Source organism: Ambystoma mexicanum, chromosome 4p (genome assembly GCF_040938575.1).
Source record: "Ambystoma mexicanum isolate Mex_15411 chromosome 4p, UKY_AmexF1_1, whole genome shotgun sequence".
In the NCBI taxonomy this organism is placed as follows: domain Eukaryota; kingdom Metazoa; phylum Chordata; class Amphibia; order Caudata; family Ambystomatidae; genus Ambystoma; species Ambystoma mexicanum.
Genome location: NC_090927.1, coordinates 739,602,010 through 739,622,526, shown reverse-complemented (window position 1 = coordinate 739,622,526; position 20,517 = coordinate 739,602,010). Strand labels below are relative to the sequence as shown.

Below are 20,517 nucleotides of genomic sequence, written 5' to 3'. Positions count from 1 at the left end.
ATTCTCATTTGCATCAGTTCCTCTATTATTTTCAATGGCTTTCTCTCGCTTTCTCAGCACAACGCGACATTCATTCTCTGGCACCCTGCTAACTCATCCTGTCTCCCTGGGTTTACCAGAAGTCTCTAGCGGTCCTTGTGTCTCCTCTTTGGCTTCTGTTCTCAGTGCAACGTGGCATTCCTCGTGTCTCCTCTTTGGCTTCTCTCCTGGTCCACTGACTAGGGGTACATCCTATCGGCCGTTTCATCTTCGCTTTGGTTTCTCTTGCTGTGGGTGTCTCCTGCTGCTTCTGGCTAGCATGCGGTAGGCTGCTTTCGTTGCAGTTCTTCCTCACGCTATCCGTTTTAGTCCCCGCCCTGCGGCTCACAATCTTCTGGTTTCTGGCATCTTTGTCAGCATTCACACAGGTTGCCGACAGCCTTGGACTCTGTCATTCTCCTCCATTGCTATCAGCTGTAGCAGTTTCAAACTTCCTGGCATAAGTCAAATGTTTCCAAAGACTAGAACGCAGCCTTGGTTTACCGCCTCTAGTCATGTTCATTACTCCATCTCTCTTCCTCGTTTCAGTGCTTAAATAGGTGGTGGGGTACTTGGTTGGAAAAACCTGGGATTCCTTCCTCTATGCTACAATATGCCATAAAGGGATGCTGTACAAGTGTATGGGTGTCGTGGAGTTAAATTAAGATCGCCAGGTTATTTGGCTCTATCATTTTTCTACCTCTCTGAAGTTTGTCCTCCGCCACGTGGTCCTCCTGCAGATTGCCGCCACCAGGGTCAGAGTCAATAGCTTCTGCCTTTCCATGGCCATGTAAGAGTAGCTTCCCCCACAGAGAGTCAGTGGCGCTATTGCTAGATTCGGTAACGGATAGTCTTCTTGTGATGTCTGCACATTATCCAGCTGGTTATGGACCCCAAACTGGCACTGCTGCGGATATTGGGGCGAAAAGTCATTTATCGCTGTGGCGCTTGTTATGGCAAAATGCTAAGAAATGGTGGGATGAAGAAAATAAGAAGGATTACGGAGTAGAGTGGGATTGGATAAATCGATGGAGTTTCATGAACTGGATTTTAAATTAAAGAGGATGCCCCGTGGAACATAATATCTAGGGGAAATGGCAGGAGTTTGAGGAGTTTGTCTGTTCAAGGATATAGGTTGCAAGCTGAGATGTGACAGTGTGGCTGCATCAGGGGGTTGTATTGAGTAGGGGTGAAGTGGAAGGCAGAGTGTATTTTGTGGGGAAATTATGATCTGTTTTGTGGCTATTTCTGCATCTTGGGAACCAAATGGTTTTTGGGTTGATATTGCTGTTAATATCATTAAGAGTGTAAACATTTTGCTGTCTGTACCTCCCATCTTCCACTTGTTTAAGATCAATAAAATGTTATTAAAATAATTACTACTACCAGGGACTCGGCACTCGTGTGTTAAGGGGCTATCTCCTCTCCCTTCACTCTGGCCTTCCTCATTGGGATCTCCCCCTGCTCTTTCTTCTGAAGCCAGAAACATTTGAGTCATCTTCGACTCATCTCTCTCTTTCCTTCCTCACATTCAGGACATTGCCAATAACTCCCACTTTCAGCTCTTTCTTCTCAAAAGAATTCTCCCTTTTATCACTTCTCACCTTCCCCCAGAGGCTCAATGTGACCTGAGCCCTGGTTCTCTCTAGGCTTTACTATTGCAATAGTCTCCTCCTGAATTTACCTTCTTCCACTCTGAGACTCCCTCCAGCTAATCCAGAATAGGGCAGCAAGACTTGTCCTTGGCCTTAAGTCCAGGGACCGCATCTCTCCTGCCCTAAAGATTCTTCACTGTCTACCGGTTGCTGCACGGATTAAATTCAAATCCCTCTGCGTCATCCACAAGGCTGTCTGGGCCCGGGGACCACACTATCTTCAACTTTATCTTACTAAATACTCTCCCTCTAGACCACTCTGTTCCTCTGGCACCAACTCTTTGTGTGTAAAGCATTTTGCTAAACAGAGGGTAGGTGGTCGATCACTTTCCTCAGCTATCTCCCTCCTAAAAAACAGCCTCCCCCTGCCTCTGTGCCTTGAGCCGGACTTCCTTAAATTCCGGAAACTCCTCAAGACTTTCCTCTTGACCTCCTCCTTCCCTTCTTCTCTTCTGTGCTAATCCCACAGTTGCTGTGATTGTTGTCCGGGGCCCTTATGGATCCTCGGGCCCCTGACCTCCTGCACCCAATCGGCCCAGCTCCTGTCTACCCTCAGCACGTGCCCTGGCACACCCTCCACCCTGGAGGTTCGCACTTACTCCTAACGTGGCGCTGGCCGTGTAGCACTCAACAACCCAAGCACTTCATCCATGGTTCATCCATGAGCCTGGACTCCCCAGCACTAACGCCCTCTTCCCTCTTCCTTGCTGCACTTGCACATTCTGAACACTCACAAGGCATAGAAGGTTTGTCCTTCTTTTTCCCTCCACTGCTCTTATTAAATATTGTGTTTTGTAATGTATTTCACTCCCTTGTTCCCTCCCCTTGCCCTGTAGGCGCTTTGAAATGGTATTTTACTTGCTGTATAAGTGCCTAACAAGCAAACAATAAACAGACAAACCCCTTCACAGGGGAGTGGGTGGGTGTGTTGTGGCCACAACAGCCAGAGATACCGCAGTCTTTGGGCTCTAAATAAACTGCCCTCCCTCACCTGCCCCTCCCTTATGATCTGTCCTTTCATCAAAGTATTTAAAAAGTCTGAAGTCTGTTTTGATGTTTCAATGCCCTTACAATTTGTTGGATTTGTTATATTATCTCTATAGCACAGTACTTATAATGGTAGCTCCCCACAATTAACCTGTAGTGGTTGTATCAGTGCTTTTTGCTGAAGCATTTGAACCTGGAGCATAAGGAGCAGAAATTTTGACTCTCTGCCTTATTCAAGGCGTGGGAGGTGCCACCTAGACTGCTGCTGGGCATTGTGCCCAGCATTTCTTTGCCTTCCATGGACACATTTGGCTTCAACTCCCAGGTACCAACCTGAGCTGTGGCCTTTCCCAGATCTATGCCCCACCGTCAGAAGGCCATTAAGCAACACTAACAGTATCTTTTTTTTAAACCAATCACATTGCTTCTGTTATTAAACACAGAGTTTGGGCTGCCAAGCCTGCCACACTTTTGGGTCCAAGCTTTTTTTCTGACTAATTATCGATGCTGTAACAAGAAACCTTTACAAATTCTAATTTGTCCCATGCAGACCTGAAGCGTGTAGGCAAAAGCGTCATCCAGCAATTTGCAGTGTGTGGACATTGTTGGTTCTGAGTATTTTAACATGCAGAATAGTGTAATGAAAGATATTTATTTTGCCACACCAGTTCTTGGCCACATGGATACTTTTTTTGAGCAGACTACTTACACGTCTCAGTGAATGCTCCTCTGTGATCTCTTCTTAAAGAAAACAAAAGCTTGCTGACCCCCTGGCATGGAGAGTCCTTGGTTCTTAGTACACATCAACCTCAGAGCTGCTCCAGAGTCCCCCACACGAAACCACTTTCACCAACAGGCCTAAATGGCAGAGTGCCACAGATTGACTTCCAAGTAATTGTGATCAATTTAGTGCACTGCTTCCATCTAGGGGGCATCTATGGACCGTGCAATTAGTATATAAAACATTTCAGATTGGACACTAAAAAATGGTACTTGACCCACCTAAAATGTACACTACTTTGCTAGTAGTTGCGTGGATTTCACGAGCCCTGTATAAAAATGCAAAGGGACATAATTAATAGCCACTACGTTCCTCTGCAACTTTGGCATAGTATACATAGGATTATAGATCACCACATTTAGTTTTGACTTTGATTTTCAAGCCAGCGGCCTGTCTAAATAAACGTATAAAGTTGTACTTTATACCTATTAGGATGGATTGCGTTCTTTGCAGGTTCTTGACATAGCGCATTCTGAGGAACATTATCTTGCATTGTGATATGACCTTTAAATAGGTTTGCTGGGTTTTCCATTTAATGTACCACTTTGCACTACAAGCAACTAACTATATAATTTATTTTCTATGGGGATTATGGGTAGGCGAGTGGCTTTAGTGCCTGCTGGGGATCCTTTGCTATTGATTGTATTGGGAATATTAATGCATGCACTTGCCGCACCTTATTCCTCCGACACACCAGCCTGTTGTGTATACCTTTATTGTCGATGTATAAGCACTGAAAATACTTTCAAATAAGAAAACTGATCCAAGCTTTCATCCCTCCACAAAACGTTGTTGGTTCAGTTTCATGTATGGTGTGTTATAAAGCATTTCCAATGTGTTATGTGGATACTCCTAAAACTGAAGTAAACGTTATTCATCTAAATTTGTTTTTCTGTAGAAAATACATCGCAATTAAAAAAGTGATCATTTCATTTTTCTTATGTCCAGGAGAAAGAAAGAGAGCTTGATGTAAAAAACATATATGCTTTCCGCTTGTCAAAACCGTCCCCAAAGAAGGACATGGATATTACTCCCAGGAAAAAAGGTGAGTGAAAATGTTCAAATATGTTGCACAAACTGCAAAAGAAATTACTTACACTGGGTTTTAATGGACACTCTTTGGGGGGTCAGTATCCTATCATGGTCTATAATCAAGGTCTAAGAATACTAGCAAAACAAGAAGTAATGAGCAAGGAAAACTTTTCCTCAGGGCTATTCCAGTTTGAACGTTCACACATCATGCCAACAACTATGCCTGAGCCAGGTTAGACTGAGAATTTTAAGATTCTACAATATTGTTTTTTATCTGCATTAAGAAAGAGTTTGTGAGTGCTGCAAGGGTGTCGAAGAAGGAAGCCGACACAAAGGTGGCCTGTTTGTGGTTAAAGAAGTTTATTAATGTAAAAGAAACCCTCACTATCCCTATCTCTAAGAGGGGATTCCCAGCCACAAACTAAATCTCAAGGAACTGTCAAAGTCCATTCAAATGAAAATTCACAGTCCTGTGTCAGAACCTACTTCTAACCACTACACTACAACTAAAACTAATTTTGTCCAATAGAAAGTTCTTTCTCCAGGAGAATGACTCCCTTCTCTTGGTGTATGTATGATGTTGCCAAAAATGTCTTCCTGAACACAAATGTCAGGGGGAAAGACTCCTGATTCCTCCCCCAGCCCCCCTCTCACCCTCACAGGAGAATGGCTCCTTTTTCCTGGTGTTTGAGAGTTCTTTTCTCACTTGGGTTTTGCCTTGGCACTGTTTCACAGAATCAGTACAGTTCCAAGTATTACTTATCTCGGGGTCCCAGACACTTCTCTGGTGGTCAGTGGTCTTATCCCAGCCACTGGTATGAGGACGATTCCCTCGGATGCACTCATTACTTTTGTTTGTGTCCCAGACCCTTGAAGCACTTGCCCCGACCTGAAGCTGAGACCTCTTAACTCGTCACTACCGGTCCGCCTGTGCTTCCCTTCTGGGACTTGCTTGCATGACGCCAGTCTCCAGGAACTGGGGTCGGTCTCTTTCCCGCAGCCGTCAGCTGTCTGCTTCTGCGGCGGCTCCGTGTGTTGAATCTTGTTGCAGTCTCAGCACAGTTCGGGGACTGCATGGTCTACCTCCTGAAGGTCGTGCCGCTACCTCACCTATTTGCAGCTGACCTCAGTCCTGCCGACGCAGGACCCATCACAGGCTCTTCCCGCTTCCCGCTGTCGTTCTCTGCAGAACCCTTCCCTCAAGTCCCCCACATACTTTGCAACTCCTGGGTTCTCCGACCAGGGAGGAAGGCGAACACACTGAGTCCTTCTTCGCTTTTCTTCTTATGGGGCTTGCTCCTCCCCAGCATAACATCAACACCTGTTGTCAATGGTTCATTGGTATTCCTCATGCCTCATGTGAGCCCCTCATCTCAGTACCAGGAAAGGAAGTAATCCTTATGATTTTTATGTTCTTCCTAGTCCTAGTACTTTCTATCTTAGTTGTAGTCGGCGCCACAGAAATACATTTGTTTACTTTCAATATATAGTGGTTGGCAATTGAGGGGGGGCAGCTAAGGCATGTGAGGGAGTGATGTTATGTAATTTGTTTCACCCAAGGTGATCATCTTTATCCCCAGATGTACAGCAGCGCCATGCTCCACAGTAGTCCTCTCGATGTAAGAGGCTAACTGATGAGCAGATGACATAACTGGCCGAGATGTAGCTACGGACCTCTGGCAGGTCTACATCTCCCGTGCTGGGGGGAGAGGTGAAGCTTAGAAAATTGGATGAGGTTGGCATGATGCCAAGTAGTCCTTTTCCTTATAGGTTACTGGCGAGGGTTCTACAGTAGGGAAGTGTGGAAGTTGGCACTATGGCAAGAATGTATTTAATTCTGGGGGATGCAAGGATTTCTTGTGGTGCATATGGTTTGCTCGTGCCACCCCATTTCAAACCTACAATTATGGTTCATGGGTACATTGCATCCAATCGGAAAGGGACACTGGGAGCCATACACAACATAACATTAACTATTAGTAACTGTCAACAAAGAGACTATATTTCACCCCAGGTTTCTGATTGACAGCATGCTAAAATATATATTTTCATTTTCTGCTTCCTCTAATAAGTACAATATTAATTGAGCTTTTGTCACATTGTATAGCAGACGTTACTCTGAACAAATTAGTGGAACATACCCCTGTTATTATTATTATTTTTTTAAACCTTTATTTGTAAATCGATGCATCAATTCGCTGTTGCATTACATGGCTTTACTCTTATTTTAAATGCAGTTATATCATCCCAAACACCATAACATTCCAAAACTCCGCCAGTGTCTTCCATTGATGCATTGAGTTTATCTTTTAACACAAAAGAGGTGAGACCAACCATGTCCCACCAACAATCAGTTTAAATACAAAAACACCCTTCCCTCCCCCCACACTCCTTTTGACATGAAATCTCAATGGGAATGACTCAATCAATTGTCTTATCCAACAGACATATGTTCCTCCGTTTTATAATTTACAGGGTCCTGTGACCTGAGCTCAGGTCATGCTTATACTTCGCAGCATTCATAGTTTATACAAAACATGTTCTCTATCCTTAACATATTCATGAAAGGGGAGCCAGGTCCCCAAGAATTTTGAGTACATCCCATTCTTGAGAGCACATACCTTCTCCATTGCCATCACCCTCCAGATTATAACCCACCAGCATGCGATTGCAGGACCCTCTGGTTTTCCAGCTTTCAGCCATAGTCAACCAGGCTGCTGTTAGTAAATGTGTGATGAGTGTTGCTGATCCTCCCGTTGCTGCATATACCCCTTCCACTTCCACCCCAAAGAGTATTACCACTGGTGACTCAGGTAGTTGGGTCCCTGTAATTTTCTTAATCTGAGCTAGTACTTCTTTCCAGTAGATTTTTGCTTTGGTGCATGTCCACCATATGTGGCCCAGTGTTCCTGTTTTCCCACATTGCCGCCAAAATTGGGGCGAGTGATCTTTATTCATCGCGTTCAACCTCGGGGGAGTTAGATACCATCTATAACATATTTTGTAGACCGATTCTTTTATAGCAGTACATTTAGAGGATGTTTGGGCTCTCCTCCAGATCTGACCCCATTCCTCCTCCGTCATATCGACCCCTAGGTCTGTAGCCCATTTGGTCATATAAGTTAGGTTGCTTGTGTATTGTGTTCTGTCCAGCAATATATACATCCTTCAGATCCCCTTTGTAATCACCCCTTCGCTCATAGTTAATTCCAATCCTATCGGAGTTTGTGTTCCTGCTGTCTTTACTTCCCTCTGGGATATCCAGTGTCTGATCTGAATGTGTTTATACCTCTGTCCCTCCCCTATGTGAAATTTGCTCTTACACTCCTCAAACAGGATTGGGTTGCCATCCTGATAAAAATCCCCTAGTTTCAGAGTGCTCTGTCCCTCCCATCCTTCCCAGAAGGCCACCTTCATCCCCTGGGAGAAGTCTGCATTATGACACATCGGGGTGCGTGGGCCCAGACCCGGGCAATTTCTCCCCACCGCAATGCCAAGTCCCATTTTTGCAGTGCATCTACTGTTGCCTTCAGTATTGAGCCCCCCCACTGTTCTATTCCGTCAGTGTATAGGTTGTAGTGTGAGTAGAGGGATAGGGGTATCACCCTGCTTTATTTTGCTCCAACCTCCTTCCCAGTCCCCCAGTCCACATTGGACGGAGAAGTGTTGATCTCTTGATTCAGGGTTTCTTTTTGTGCCAAATAAAGTTGATGATCTCATCTTGTAGGGATTTAATCATTTTGGCCAATATATTCACTGGGAGGGAGCTGGTAATATATAATAGTCTGGGGATAATTGTCCTCTTTACCGCAGCTATCCTAGCGAACCACGATATTTCTTGTGTATCCCATCTATTCAGACCTTCTCTGATCGCTTTCCAGAGGGGGGGAATGTTTGCCTTATATAGTGTTTCGTAGGATTTTGTTAACTTTATCCCTCGATATTCTAATTCGTGTTCAGGGTAGTGGATGGCCTCTGGACAGTTTGTGGATTTCACTCTGGTCCTCCGTTATGTTGAGGACTTTAGATTTATTAAAATTGATCTGAAATCCCGAAACCCCTGCAAATTCTTGTAACCTATTCATTACTTTCGGTAGGGTCCGTTTTGTATCTCTTAGGAAGAGAAGTACATTGTCCGCATATAGGGCAATTTTATGTGTCCCTCCCTTGGTCTCTATCCCCTGAATTTCAGGGTCCTGACGAATTGTGGCTGCAAAAGGTTCCATTGACATTGCAAAAATTAAGGGTGACAATGGTCAGCCCTGGCGGGTCCCCCTCTGAATTCCCATCTGTTCTGTGAGCTTCCCATTCACCATGAATCTTAAAATTAGCCAGTATCATACGTGTAAAAGCAGGCCCTATTCCAAATTTCCCCAGTACCTGTTCTAGAAACCTCCAATCCAGGCTATCAAACGCTCTTCTCGCGTTTAGAGCTGCTAATGCAAATCTCTGTCCTGTTGTTGTGCCCAGATCTATTAGGTCTATAGCCCTTGTAATATTATCTTGTGTGTGTCTGTTCATTATAACCCCCCTTGGGCCTCATGTATGATCCTTGGCAGTATTGGTGCCACTCTCCTTGCCAGGATGTTTGCGTATATCTTCGCATCACTATTTAGCATGGAGATTGGTCAGTAATTGGCACATTCAGTTTTATCCTTTCCTGGTTTGGGTATTAGCACCGTGATAGGCCTACCCATGTCTTCTGTTACCGTTCTGTGCTCCCTTATTTTATTGAATAGGCGCGTCATGTGAGGGATTAGCTGGGTCTTATAATATCCAAATCCATCGGGCCCTGGTGTTTTATTGGGAGATATCGCGGCTATAGCTTCATTGACCTCTTCTACTGTGCTAGGACTTTCCAGGGCCTCTTTCTCCTCTGCAGTGAGTTGTGGCAGATCTACGTTTCCTATATAGGTTGTTTGGAATGTTGGGTCTAAATTTTGCGGTTTTAGTAGGGACGCAATGAAGGCCTCCATTATCCTCATTTTATCACTGTCCCCTACCCATAGATTCCCTTTTCATCCTGTAACTGTGTAATATGGTTACAGGTTTAATTCTTTCCTAATTTTGTCGCCAGTAACTGATTAGCCTTGCCTCCCTGGGAGTAGTTAGTTTGTTTAGTTTTCAGAAGTGCTTGTGCTGAGTATTCTGCCATGTGTGCCTCCATTTGAGCTCCCAGCTTTCGCAATTCCTGCAGGGAGTTTTGTGATTGTTTGGCTTTATGCTGTGCTTCGGCTATTTGCATTCCCTTCTCCAGTTCTAAACAGGTTGCATCTCTGTTTCTGGTATATGCAGCCGCTTGTAAGATAAATTCCCCCTTCATCACTGCTTTCCCGGCGTCCCACACCACCCTCCAGTCTATGTCCCCAGTGTCCCCAGTGTCATTCTCCGAGAAATATTCTGTGATTTCTTTTTTTTCCATATGGACTCTAAGTGCTATGTCCTTTAGGATGAACTGAGTCTCCATTGTTTTTTGTCTAGTTTGCTGTCTGATTGAAACACAATTTGTACAATCAGGTGCGTGATCCAACAGACATTTTATTCCTACGCTGATGTCTTTGACCTGTGGTACGAGAGTCGCGGAGACTAGTACCATGTCTATGCGGAAGTAGCCCTTATGTACCGCTGAATAATGCGTGTATTCCCTAACCTTGTTATGGAAGAATCTCCATTTCGAGAGGATTGTGTCCTCCGACGTATTCCACATCTATAACAGTAATCACCACAGCTGTGCTGCTTCGGAACATTTTTCGGCATCTGCGTCGATAACGTCGATACGCTGTCCCTCGAGGGCCTCCGTCGAGCGCAGACGTCACCGGATGTTATATGTAGGACGCACGAGGCCCGTAGCATCAGTTCCGTCTCGGTTCTTCTCCTGTTGAATCGGTTCGTCTAACTTGGTTCTTGTGAATAATATGTCTTCGTCTTCTTCTACCCCGCGGTCGGGCTTCAAGAAGTGTCGGGACTGCGGTTCTAAGATGTCCCTGACGGACCTGCACGATGTCTGCCTTTGGTGCCTCGGCGAGAGCCACGCCACCGATGACTGCGATGAATGCCAGTCCTTGACATCGAAGGCCTTGCAGGAGCGGAAGAAGAAATTGTCTGTAGGTAGGGTGTCCAAACCCGTAAGTCGAAATCCGCGGGGCTTTCGACTGACGATTCGAGGGGCGACTCTCTGCGTCGGCGTAAGTCCAGGGGGTCTCGGTCCCGGAGTGGTTCCCGCCATTCCTCTGCCTCTTCTAGGCATCGCGGAAGCGCCGTCAACGGTCGCCTTCCGCGTCCTCCCCTGAGGACTCTGCCAGACGGCGGGTAGCTTGTCCCAACAAGCATTCATCTCCGGTGGAATACGACGCATTTCGCAAGGAGACGATGACGATTTTCGAATGGCAGGGCACCGTTCCGTCCATGCCTTCAAGAGAAGCCGGCAAGGAACGCGCTAGGGCCACTGCTCGCTCGCCTTAGGGCTCGGGCGGTCAGCGCGATCATCCGGAGCCGTCGAGGTCCCGATCGGAAAAGGTTGATCGCACTAGCCGTGCCAGGTCCAGGTCCCAGTCCTCAATGCCCTCGAGACCGTTAGAGCCTGTGAGGCCTTCTAAGAATGCATCGACGCCGTTGGCACCATGTCCGTCGAGGGACTCGCTCGAAGCTCCGCCTCCGAGGAAGTCGGCGACGCCATCGGCGCAGAGGCCAACGAAGGACATGCTCGGGGCTCCGTCCTCGAAGCCGTTGTCGAAGTCGTCGGCGCCTCGCTCGACGTCGATTCCGTCGACGCCCTCAATGCCTTTTGAGGAGGCTTTGTCGGAGGTGCCCCGGAGGCCGGTGGAAACTCTGAGGAAGGCCCTGAGTAAATCAGTGAGGCTTGTGTTTGAGCCTTTTTCTGTACCCTCATCCAGGGATTTATTCCAGCCTTTGGATTACATTTCAGAGGTGAATGAAGGGTCAGATGTGGAGGGGTTTGTTCCTCCTGAGGTTCCTGAAGACCTGTTATCGGGTCGTAGCCAGATGGAAGACCTGTGTCAATCTTTATATGACACCTGTGCTCTGGACACCTCCCGAGGTTGAGTTTGGCAGGCCTGAGCCTGGTACACACGGCGAGTCGTCGTACAGGCGTCTCATGTCGAGGGTGACAGAGTACTTGGGGTGGTCTGCTCCACCTGTGGATTTTCTGCAGGATGACCTGACAGATATTTTAGACCAAGGTCCACCCACTGACCCGGTGCTGCCATTTCATATGGCCTTACAAAGAAGGGTTGCGGCGGCTTGGACTTCTCCGTATAGTCTCCCGGCAGTGAATAAGTCGCTACTGAAAAAATACTGTCCAGCCAGTGGCGCCCCCTGCTACTTGTTTACGCACCCCAATCCGGAGAGTTTGGTGGTGCAGGCGGATACTTCCCCAGCAAAGCAGGCTGCGTAGCCTACCATCCCTCCGGATAGGGACGACAATCGCTTTGACGGTTGGGCGAAGAAAGTGTTTTCATCTGGGGGTATGGCTTTAAAGGCAGCCAACTCCGTTTGTGCCTTGGCAAGATTCACTCACACTCTGTGGAACTGTGTATCTTTGGCGGCTGAACATATTCCCGAAGGGGAGGAACGAGATGGTTTTCTTGTCCTCGTTCAGGATGGCAAGGATGCCATGTGTGAATCCGTTCAGTCGGGTCTGGACGTGGCAGACTGTGTCAGCCGGTCCATGGCGGCGAGCACCGTGATGCGCAGGTTTGCGTGTTTGCGGAAGTCGGCATTTGCTCCTGAAGTACTTCTCAACATGCCCTTTGAGGGTGTCCATCTTTTTGGCAGCAAGGCTGACGAGAGCCTTGAGAGGTTGCAGACCTCCAAAGCTGCAGCAAAGTCGTTGAGCGCTGCAGTACATCAACCTCTGCTTTTTCGTCCTAGGGGACAGCAATGGAGGGGAGGTTCTTTTCGATACTGCTCTTCCTTTGGTAGATCGAAGGGGGCTGCCAGTCAAAGGGGCCAACGTAGGAGTACCAGAGGTGGAAAGCAAGGTACTCGAGGTGCCAAAGCCGTGCGGGCAGTTGCCTCTTTGCCCTCTGGCACTGCCGCAGCTGCATCCGCTCAGTCATGAGGCCATGTTCCATGGTTCACCGGTTGGGGGAAGGCTGGCACAGTACCTTGTAGAATGGCGTGCCATTACTTCAGATGTGTGGGTTCTGGGGATCATAGCCCACGGCTACTGTCTTCCTTTCCGGCAGAGGCCTCACCACAATCCACCGGGGAAGCTCTCTTTGAAGAGTCTGGATCCGATCCTTGCTCAGGAAATCAAATCCCAGCTGGAGAAAGGCGCCATAGAACTGGTGCCTGTAGCGGAGAGGAACAAGGAATGGTGTTCCCCATATTTTTTGATCCCGAAAAAAGACGGGGGATTGAGACCCATCATGGGCTTGCGTGATTTGAACAAGCTCCTCAGGAAGGACAAGTTCAAGATGGTTACTCTCTCTCAAGTCCTCCAGGCCCTTCGACTTCAGGACTGGTTGGTGTCTCTCGACCTTAAGGATGCTTACTTTCATGTGCCGATTCATCCCAAGCACAGGAAGTACCTGAGGTTCACGGTTGGCGACTCGTATTTTCAGTTTCGGGTCCTGCCATTCGGATTGACCTCCGCCCGAGGGTCTTCACCAAGCTAATGGTGGTGGTGGCAGCGTATCTCAGGAAAGGGGGGATTCACGTCTACCCCTACCTGGATGATTGGTTGATCAGGGCGAGCTCTCCTGAGCAAGTCGTGGATCATCTGTCAGTCACCTGCCACACCCGTCACAGGCTGGGCTTCTCCCTCAAATTAAAGAAGTCCCACTTGTCACCTGCCCAGTGGCTCCAGTACATCGGAGCAGTGCTCGACACATCCCTGGGGCAGTGTTCGCCTCCCCAGGTGAGGGCTCATCACATTCTGCAGATGGTGGACAAGTTTCAACATGCCCAGAGTCTCCCGGCGTTCGAGTTCTTGAGGTTTCTCGGCCTCATGGCATCCTGCAATCTACTGGTGCCAGAGGCCAGGCTGCGGATGAGATCTCTGCAGTGGGCTCTCAAGATGCAGTGGTCACAGTCCTACGGCAGGATGTCGGATCCCGTTCAGGTGCCGCCCTCAGTCGCCCAGGATCTTCTGTGATGGGCTGTCGAAGGCAATCTGATGAAGGGGGCTCCATTTTGGCTACCCTGGCAGGAGGTGACGATCGTGACGGACGCATCCCTTACGGATGGGGAGCTCATGCCAGCGAGTTGACAGTCCGCAGTCGTTGGTCTCCATCGGAGTCCAGACTCCATATCAATCTGTTGGAGCTGAGGGCCGTCATGCTAGCCCTGAAGGCTTTTCTGCCATCTGTGCGGGGGAAGAATGTCCTGATTCTGACGGACAATACAGTGGGCATGCACTACCTCAACAAAAAGGGGGGGGGCAGGGTCTCTCCCACTGTGCAGGGAGGCGATGCAGCTCTGGTTCTGGGCCATCCAGCAGGAAATTTCGATCTCGGCAGTTCATCTGGCTTACCTCTTAGGTAGCAGGCTCTTATTACTGCGTCATGATCGTGCTTCCGATGTCTCTTTGTGTTGCCCTTACCTCATATCCGCTTTGCTCTGTCTCTGCACCTTTGGATTTGTTCTGTTCTCTTCTAGGGCATTCAACTGGAGCTCTTATATTCCGTTTCCTGATGTGTCATGTGGTTACTTATCCCTCAGCTGTCCGAGATCCAAGCTGACTGCTTTCCCGATTGGTTTCCCCACTTCACCCCTCTCCCCATGCCATACGTTGCTCTTAGGGGGTGGGACCTCCCTGTCAGCGGTGGGGGCTTGTTGCACCTCTTGCCTGTGTGTTATGTATGTGTATGCTCCGGTAAAAGGGCTTCTGCTTAACGCTTGCTAGTCTTGCTCCCGCTGTGTTCCTCTTGACTTGCCGCGCTGGTCCGCTGGGTTTACCAGCACAGAGAGGGTCACCGCGGGTCTCCCTCTTCCCCAGTGATTCCGTCGTGTGGGACGCCTCAGGTTCGGCGCTCTGTCCCCCATTTTGAATTCAGGGAGCTGAGTCTCTTTCGTCCCATTACTCTGTTCCGGAGGGATTTAAATGCATTTCCACATCAGCACTGCGTGGACCAACCATTCCGATCACCTTACCTTACCTTTGTATAGGGCCCGTGCAGGTGCTTTTGGAGGGAGAGGAGGGCATCGGCAGGGGATCAGGCACCGGAGCACACTGAGAGACCATGTTCTTTGATCCTCGTCTAGCCACGCCACCCAGAGTCCTGTTCTTTTATTAAAGAGAAAAACATAATAATATTAATAATAATTTGGCATTTATATAGCGCTATGAACCCTCAGGTATCTGAGCGCTGCTTATTATTACCCACGGTGTGTGGTGCTCATTTATCGACCTCGGAAGGATGAAAGGCTAAGTTTAGCCCTGCCGGGATTCGAACCTGCGTTAGCAGGCTCTTCGCGGATGTCAAAGCGAGCGCTCTACTCGCTGTGCCACTTGACCGGATAAAACGAAGTTCTTTATTATATATCCAGTGTTTCTCTTTCTTGGCCTTTGCACTTTTCCAGAGCAGATAGCACTGTTGGATATAGGTCAACAGTGCCTTTCTGTTTCTAATTAGAGTACTAGACTTGGTCACCACAACGTCTTGATTTATCCAGTGCTAGGAACGAGATGACAACTATTTGTGTTTCCATCTGGACAGGGTTCCCTCCTGAGTATGTCACACTGGGCTGCGACAATGCTTTTTAGTGTTGATTGCTTTCGCGGTGTTCTCCATGGGTCTCAGCAAAACAGGGAAAGTAGTTGGAGCAGCAGCACAATTACTAGAGGGGCTAGTGACCATAGTAGAAAATTGAGGTTTACCAAACTTGCATCTGGCTAACTTGTTAGAATCAGGCTGAATGGCCTGCAAGTTTGTGAGAACGAGGCATCCTCTTCATGATAACCCCCTCTTAGAGGTGATTACTGTGACCTAGATTTGTTTTGAAGGAAGCCCGTCTGTGAGGATGAGGAGTCCTTTTTATTATTTTTTTCTTATTATTTTGTGTTTTGGAAAGAGGCCTTTCCAGGGCCTCTTTCTCCTCTGCAGTGAGTTGTGGCAGATCTACGTTTCCTATATAGGTTGTTTGGAATGTTGGGTCTAAATTTTGCGGTTTTAGTAGGGACGCAATGAAGGCCTCCATTATCCTCATTTTATCACTGTCCCCTACCCATAGATTCCCTTTTCATCCTGTAACTGTGTAATATGGTTACAGGTTTAATTCTTTCCTAATTTTGTCGCCAGTAACTGATTAGCCTTGCCTCCCTGGGAGTAGTTAGTTTGTTTAGTTTTCAGAAGTGCTTGTGCTGAGTATTCTGCCATGTGTGCCTCCATTTGAGCTCCCAGCTTTCGCAATTCCTGCAGGGAGTTTTGTGATTGTTTGGCTTTATGCTGTGCTTCGGCTATTTGCATTCCCTTCTCCAGTTCTAAACAGGTTGCATCTCTGTTTCTGGTATATGCAGCCGCTTGTAAGATAAATTCCCCCTTCATCACTGCTTTCCCGGCGTCCCACACCACCCTCCAGTCTATGTCCCCAGTGTCCCCAGTGTCATTCTCCGAGAAATATTCTGTGATTTCTTTTTTTTCCATATGGACTCTAAGTGCTATGTCCTTTAGGATGAACTGAGTCTCCATTGTTTTTTGTCTAGTTTGCTGTCTGATTGAAACACAATTTGTACAATCAGGTGCGTGATCCAACAGACATTTTATTCCTACGCTGATGTCTTTGACCTGTGGTACGAGAGTCGCGGAGACTAGTACCATGTCTATGCGGAAGTAGCCCTTATGTACCGCTGAATAATGCGTGTATTCCCTAACCTTGTTATGGAAGAATCTCCATTTCGAGAGGATTGTGTCCTCCGACGTATTCCACATCTATAACAGTAATCACCACAGCTGTGCTGCTTCGGAACATTTTTCGGCATCTGCGTCGATAACGTCGATACGCTGTCCCTCGAGGGCCTCCGTCGAGCGCAGACGTCACCGGATGTTATATGTAGGACGCACGAGGCCCGTAGCATCAGTTCCGTCTCGGTTCTTCTCCTGTTGAATCGGTTCGTCTAACTTGGTTCTTGTGAATAATATGTCTTCGTCTTCTTCTACCCCGCGGTCGGGCTTCAAGAAGTGTCGGGACTGCGGTTCTAAGATGTCCCTGACGGACCTGCACGATGTCTGCCTTTGGTGCCTCGGCGAGAGCCACGCCACCGATGACTGCGATGAATGCCAGTCCTTGACATCGAAGGCCTTGCAGGAGCGGAAGAAGAAATTGTCTGTAGGTAGGGTGTCCAAACCCGTAAGTCGAAATCCGCGGGGCTTTCGACTGACGATTCGAGGGGCGACTCTCTGCGTCGGCGTAAGTCCAGGGGGTCTCGGTCCCGGAGTGGTTCCCGCCATTCCTCTGCCTCTTCTAGGCATCGCGGAAGCGCCGTCAACGGTCGCCTTCCGCGTCCTCCCCTGAGGACTCTGCCAGACGGCGGGTAGCTTGTCCCAACAAGCATTCATCTCCGGTGGAATACGACGCATTTCGCAAGGAGACGATGACGATTTTCGAATGGCAGGGCACCGTTCCGTCCATGCCTTCAAGAGAAGCCGGCAAGGAACGCGCTAGGGCCACTGCTCGCTCGCCTTAGGGCTCGGGCGGTCAGCGCGATCATCCGGAGCCGTCGAGGTCCCGATCGGAAAAGGTTGATCGCACTAGCCGTGCCAGGTCCAGGTCCCAGTCCTCAATGCCCTCGAGACCGTTAGAGCCTGTGAGGCCTTCTAAGAATGCATCGACGCCGTTGGCACCATGTCCGTCGAGGGACTCGCTCGAAGCTCCGCCTCCGAGGAAGTCGGCGACGCCATCGGCGCAGAGGCCAACGAAGGACATGCTCGGGGCTCCGTCCTCGAAGCCGTTGTCGAAGTCGTCGGCGCCTCGCTCGACGTCGATTCCGTCGACGCCCTCAATGCCTTTTGAGGAGGCTTTGTCGGAGGTGCCCCGGAGGCCGGTGGAAACTCTGAGGAAGGCCCTGAGTAAATCAGTGAGGCTTGTGTTTGAGCCTTTTTCTGTACCCTCATCCAGGGATTTATTCCAGCCTTTGGATTACATTTCAGAGGTGAATGAAGGGTCAGATGTGGAGGGGTTTGTTCCTCCTGAGGTTCCTGAAGACCTGTTATCGGGTCGTAGCCAGATGGAAGACCTGTGTCAATCTTTATATGACACCTGTGCTCTGGACACCTCCCGAGGTTGAGTTTGGCAGGCCTGAGCCTGGTACACACGGCGAGTCGTCGTACAGGCGTCTCATGTCGAGGGTGACAGAGTACTTGGGGTGGTCTGCTCCACCTGTGGATTTTCTGCAGGATGACCTGACAGATATTTTAGACCAAGGTCCACCCACTGACCCGGTGCTGCCATTTCATATGGCCTTACAAAGAAGGGTTGCGGCGGCTTGGACTTCTCCGTATAGTCTCCCGGCAGTGAATAAGTCGCTACTGAAAAAATACTGTCCAGCCAGTGGCGCCCCCTGCTACTTGTTTACGCACCCCAATCCGGAGAGTTTGGTGGTGCAGGCGGATACTTCCCCAGCAAAGCAGGCTGCGTAGCCTACCATCCCTCCGGATAGGGACGACAATCGCTTTGACGGTTGGGCGAAGAAAGTGTTTTCATCTGGGGGTATGGCTTTAAAGGCAGCCAACTCCGTTTGTGCCTTGGCAAGATTCACTCACACTCTGTGGAACTGTGTATCTTTGGCGGCTGAACATATTCCCGAAGGGGAGGAACGAGATGGTTTTCTTGTCCTCGTTCAGGATGGCAAGGATGCCATGTGTGAATCCGTTCAGTCGGGTCTGGACGTGGCAGACTGTGTCAGCCGGTCCATGGCGGCGAGCACCGTGATGCGCAGGTTTGCGTGTTTGCGGAAGTCGGCATTTGCTCCTGAAGTACTTCTCAACATGCCCTTTGAGGGTGTCCATCTTTTTGGCAGCAAGGCTGACGAGAGCCTTGAGAGGTTGCAGACCTCCAAAGCTGCAGCAAAGTCGTTGAGCGCTGCAGTACATCAACCTCTGCTTTTTCGTCCTAGGGGACAGCAATGGAGGGGAGGTTCTTTTCGATACTGCTCTTCCTTTGGTAGATCGAAGGGGGCTGCCAGTCAAAGGGGCCAACGTAGGAGTACCAGAGGTGGAAAGCAAGGTACTCGAGGTGCCAAAGCCGTGCGGGCAGTTGCCTCTTTGCCCTCTGGCACTGCCGCAGCTGCATCCGCTCAGTCATGAGGCCATGTTCCATGGTTCACCGGTTGGGGGAAGGCTGGCACAGTACCTTGTAGAATGGCGTGCCATTACTTCAGATGTGTGGGTTCTGGGGATCATAGCCCACGGCTACTGTCTTCCTTTCCGGCAGAGGCCTCACCACAATCCACCGGGGAAGCTCTCTTTGAAGAGTCTGGATCCGATCCTTGCTCAGGAAATCAAATCCCAGCTGGAGAAAGGCGCCATAGAACTGGTGCCTGTAGCGGAGAGGAACAAGGAATGGTGTTCCCCATATTTTTTGATCCCGAAAAAAGACGGGGGATTGAGACCCATCATGGGCTTGCGTGATTTGAACAAGCTCCTCAGGAAGGACAAGTTCAAGATGGTTACTCTCTCTCAAGTCCTCCAGGCCCTTCGACTTCAGGACTGGTTGGTGTCTCTCGACCTTAAGGATGCTTACTTTCATGTGCCGATTCATCCCAAGCACAGGAAGTACCTGAGGTTCACGGTTGGCGACTCGTATTTTCAGTTTCGGGTCCTGCCATTCGGATTGACCTCCGCCCGAGGGTCTTCACCAAGCTAATGGTGGTGGTGGCAGCGTATCTCAGGAAAGGGGGGATTCACGTCTACCCCTACCTGGATGATTGGTTGATCAGGGCGAGCTCTCCTGAGCAAGTCGTGGATCATCTGTCAGTCACCTGCCACACCCGTCACAGGCTGGGCTTCTCCCTCAAATTAAAGAAGTCCCACTTGTCACCTGCCCAGTGGCTCCAGTACATCGGAGCAGTGCTCGACACATCCCTGGGGCAGTGTTCGCCTCCCCAGGTGAGGGCTCATCACATTCTGCAGATGGTGGACAAGTTTCAACATGCCCAGAGTCTCCCGGCGTTCGAGTTCTTGAGGTTTCTCGGCCTCATGGCATCCTGCAATCTACTGGTGCCAGAGGCCAGGCTGCGGATGAGATCTCTGCAGTGGGCTCTCAAGATGCAGTGGTCACAGTCCTACGGCAGGATGTCGGATCCCGTTCAGGTGCCGCCCTCAGTCGCCCAGGATCTTCTGTGATGGGCTGTCGAAGGCAATCTGATGAAGGGGGCTCCATTTTGGCTACCCTGGCAGGAGGTGACGATCGTGACGGACGCATCCCTTACGGATGGGGAGCTCATGCCAGCGAGTTGACAGTCCGCAGTCGTTGGTCTCCATCGGAGTCCAGACTCCATATCAATCTGTTGGAGCTGAGGGCCGTCATGCTAGCCCTGAAGGCTTTTCTGCCATCTGTGCGGGGGAAGAATGTCCTGATTCTGACGGACAATACAGTGGGCATGCACTACCTCAACAAAAAGGGGGGGGGCAGGGTCTCTCCCACTGTGCAGGGAGGCGATGCAGCTCTGGTTCTGGGCCATCCAGCAGGAAATTTCGATCTCGGCAGTTCATCTGGCTTACCTCTTAGGTAGCAGGCTCTTATTACTGCGTCATGATCGTGCTTCCGATGTCTCTTTGTGTTGCCCTTACCTCATATCCGCTTTGCTCTGTCTCTGCACCTTTGGATTTGTTCTGTTCTCTTCTAGGGCATTCAACTGGAGCTCTTATATTCCGTTTCCTGATGTGTCATGTGGTTACTTATCCCTCAGCTGTCCGAGATCCAAGCTGACTGCTTTCCCGATTGGTTTCCCCACTTCACCCCTCTCCCCATGCCATACGTTGCTCTTAGGGGGTGGGACCTCCCTGTCAGCGGTGGGGGCTTGTTGCACCTCTTGCCTGTGTGTTATGTATGTGTATGCTCCGGTAAAAGGGCTTCTGCTTA

At 49.2% G+C, this 20,517-nt stretch overlaps 1 protein-coding gene across 3 annotated transcripts in view; it reads left to right on the top strand.

Moving 5' to 3' along the window:
* LCA5 (lebercilin LCA5) overlaps nucleotides 1–20,517 on the top strand; it is a 489,123-nt gene that overhangs the window by 300,645 nt on the left and 167,961 nt on the right. For all 3 annotated transcript variants that reach the window (XM_069606295.1, XM_069606293.1, XM_069606296.1), the window contains one exon: nucleotides 4,390–4,486. In XM_069606295.1, coding sequence (XP_069462396.1) covers nucleotides 4,390–4,486 — 97 coding nt within the window. The remainder of the gene's footprint in view (nucleotides 1–4,389; nucleotides 4,487–20,517) is intronic.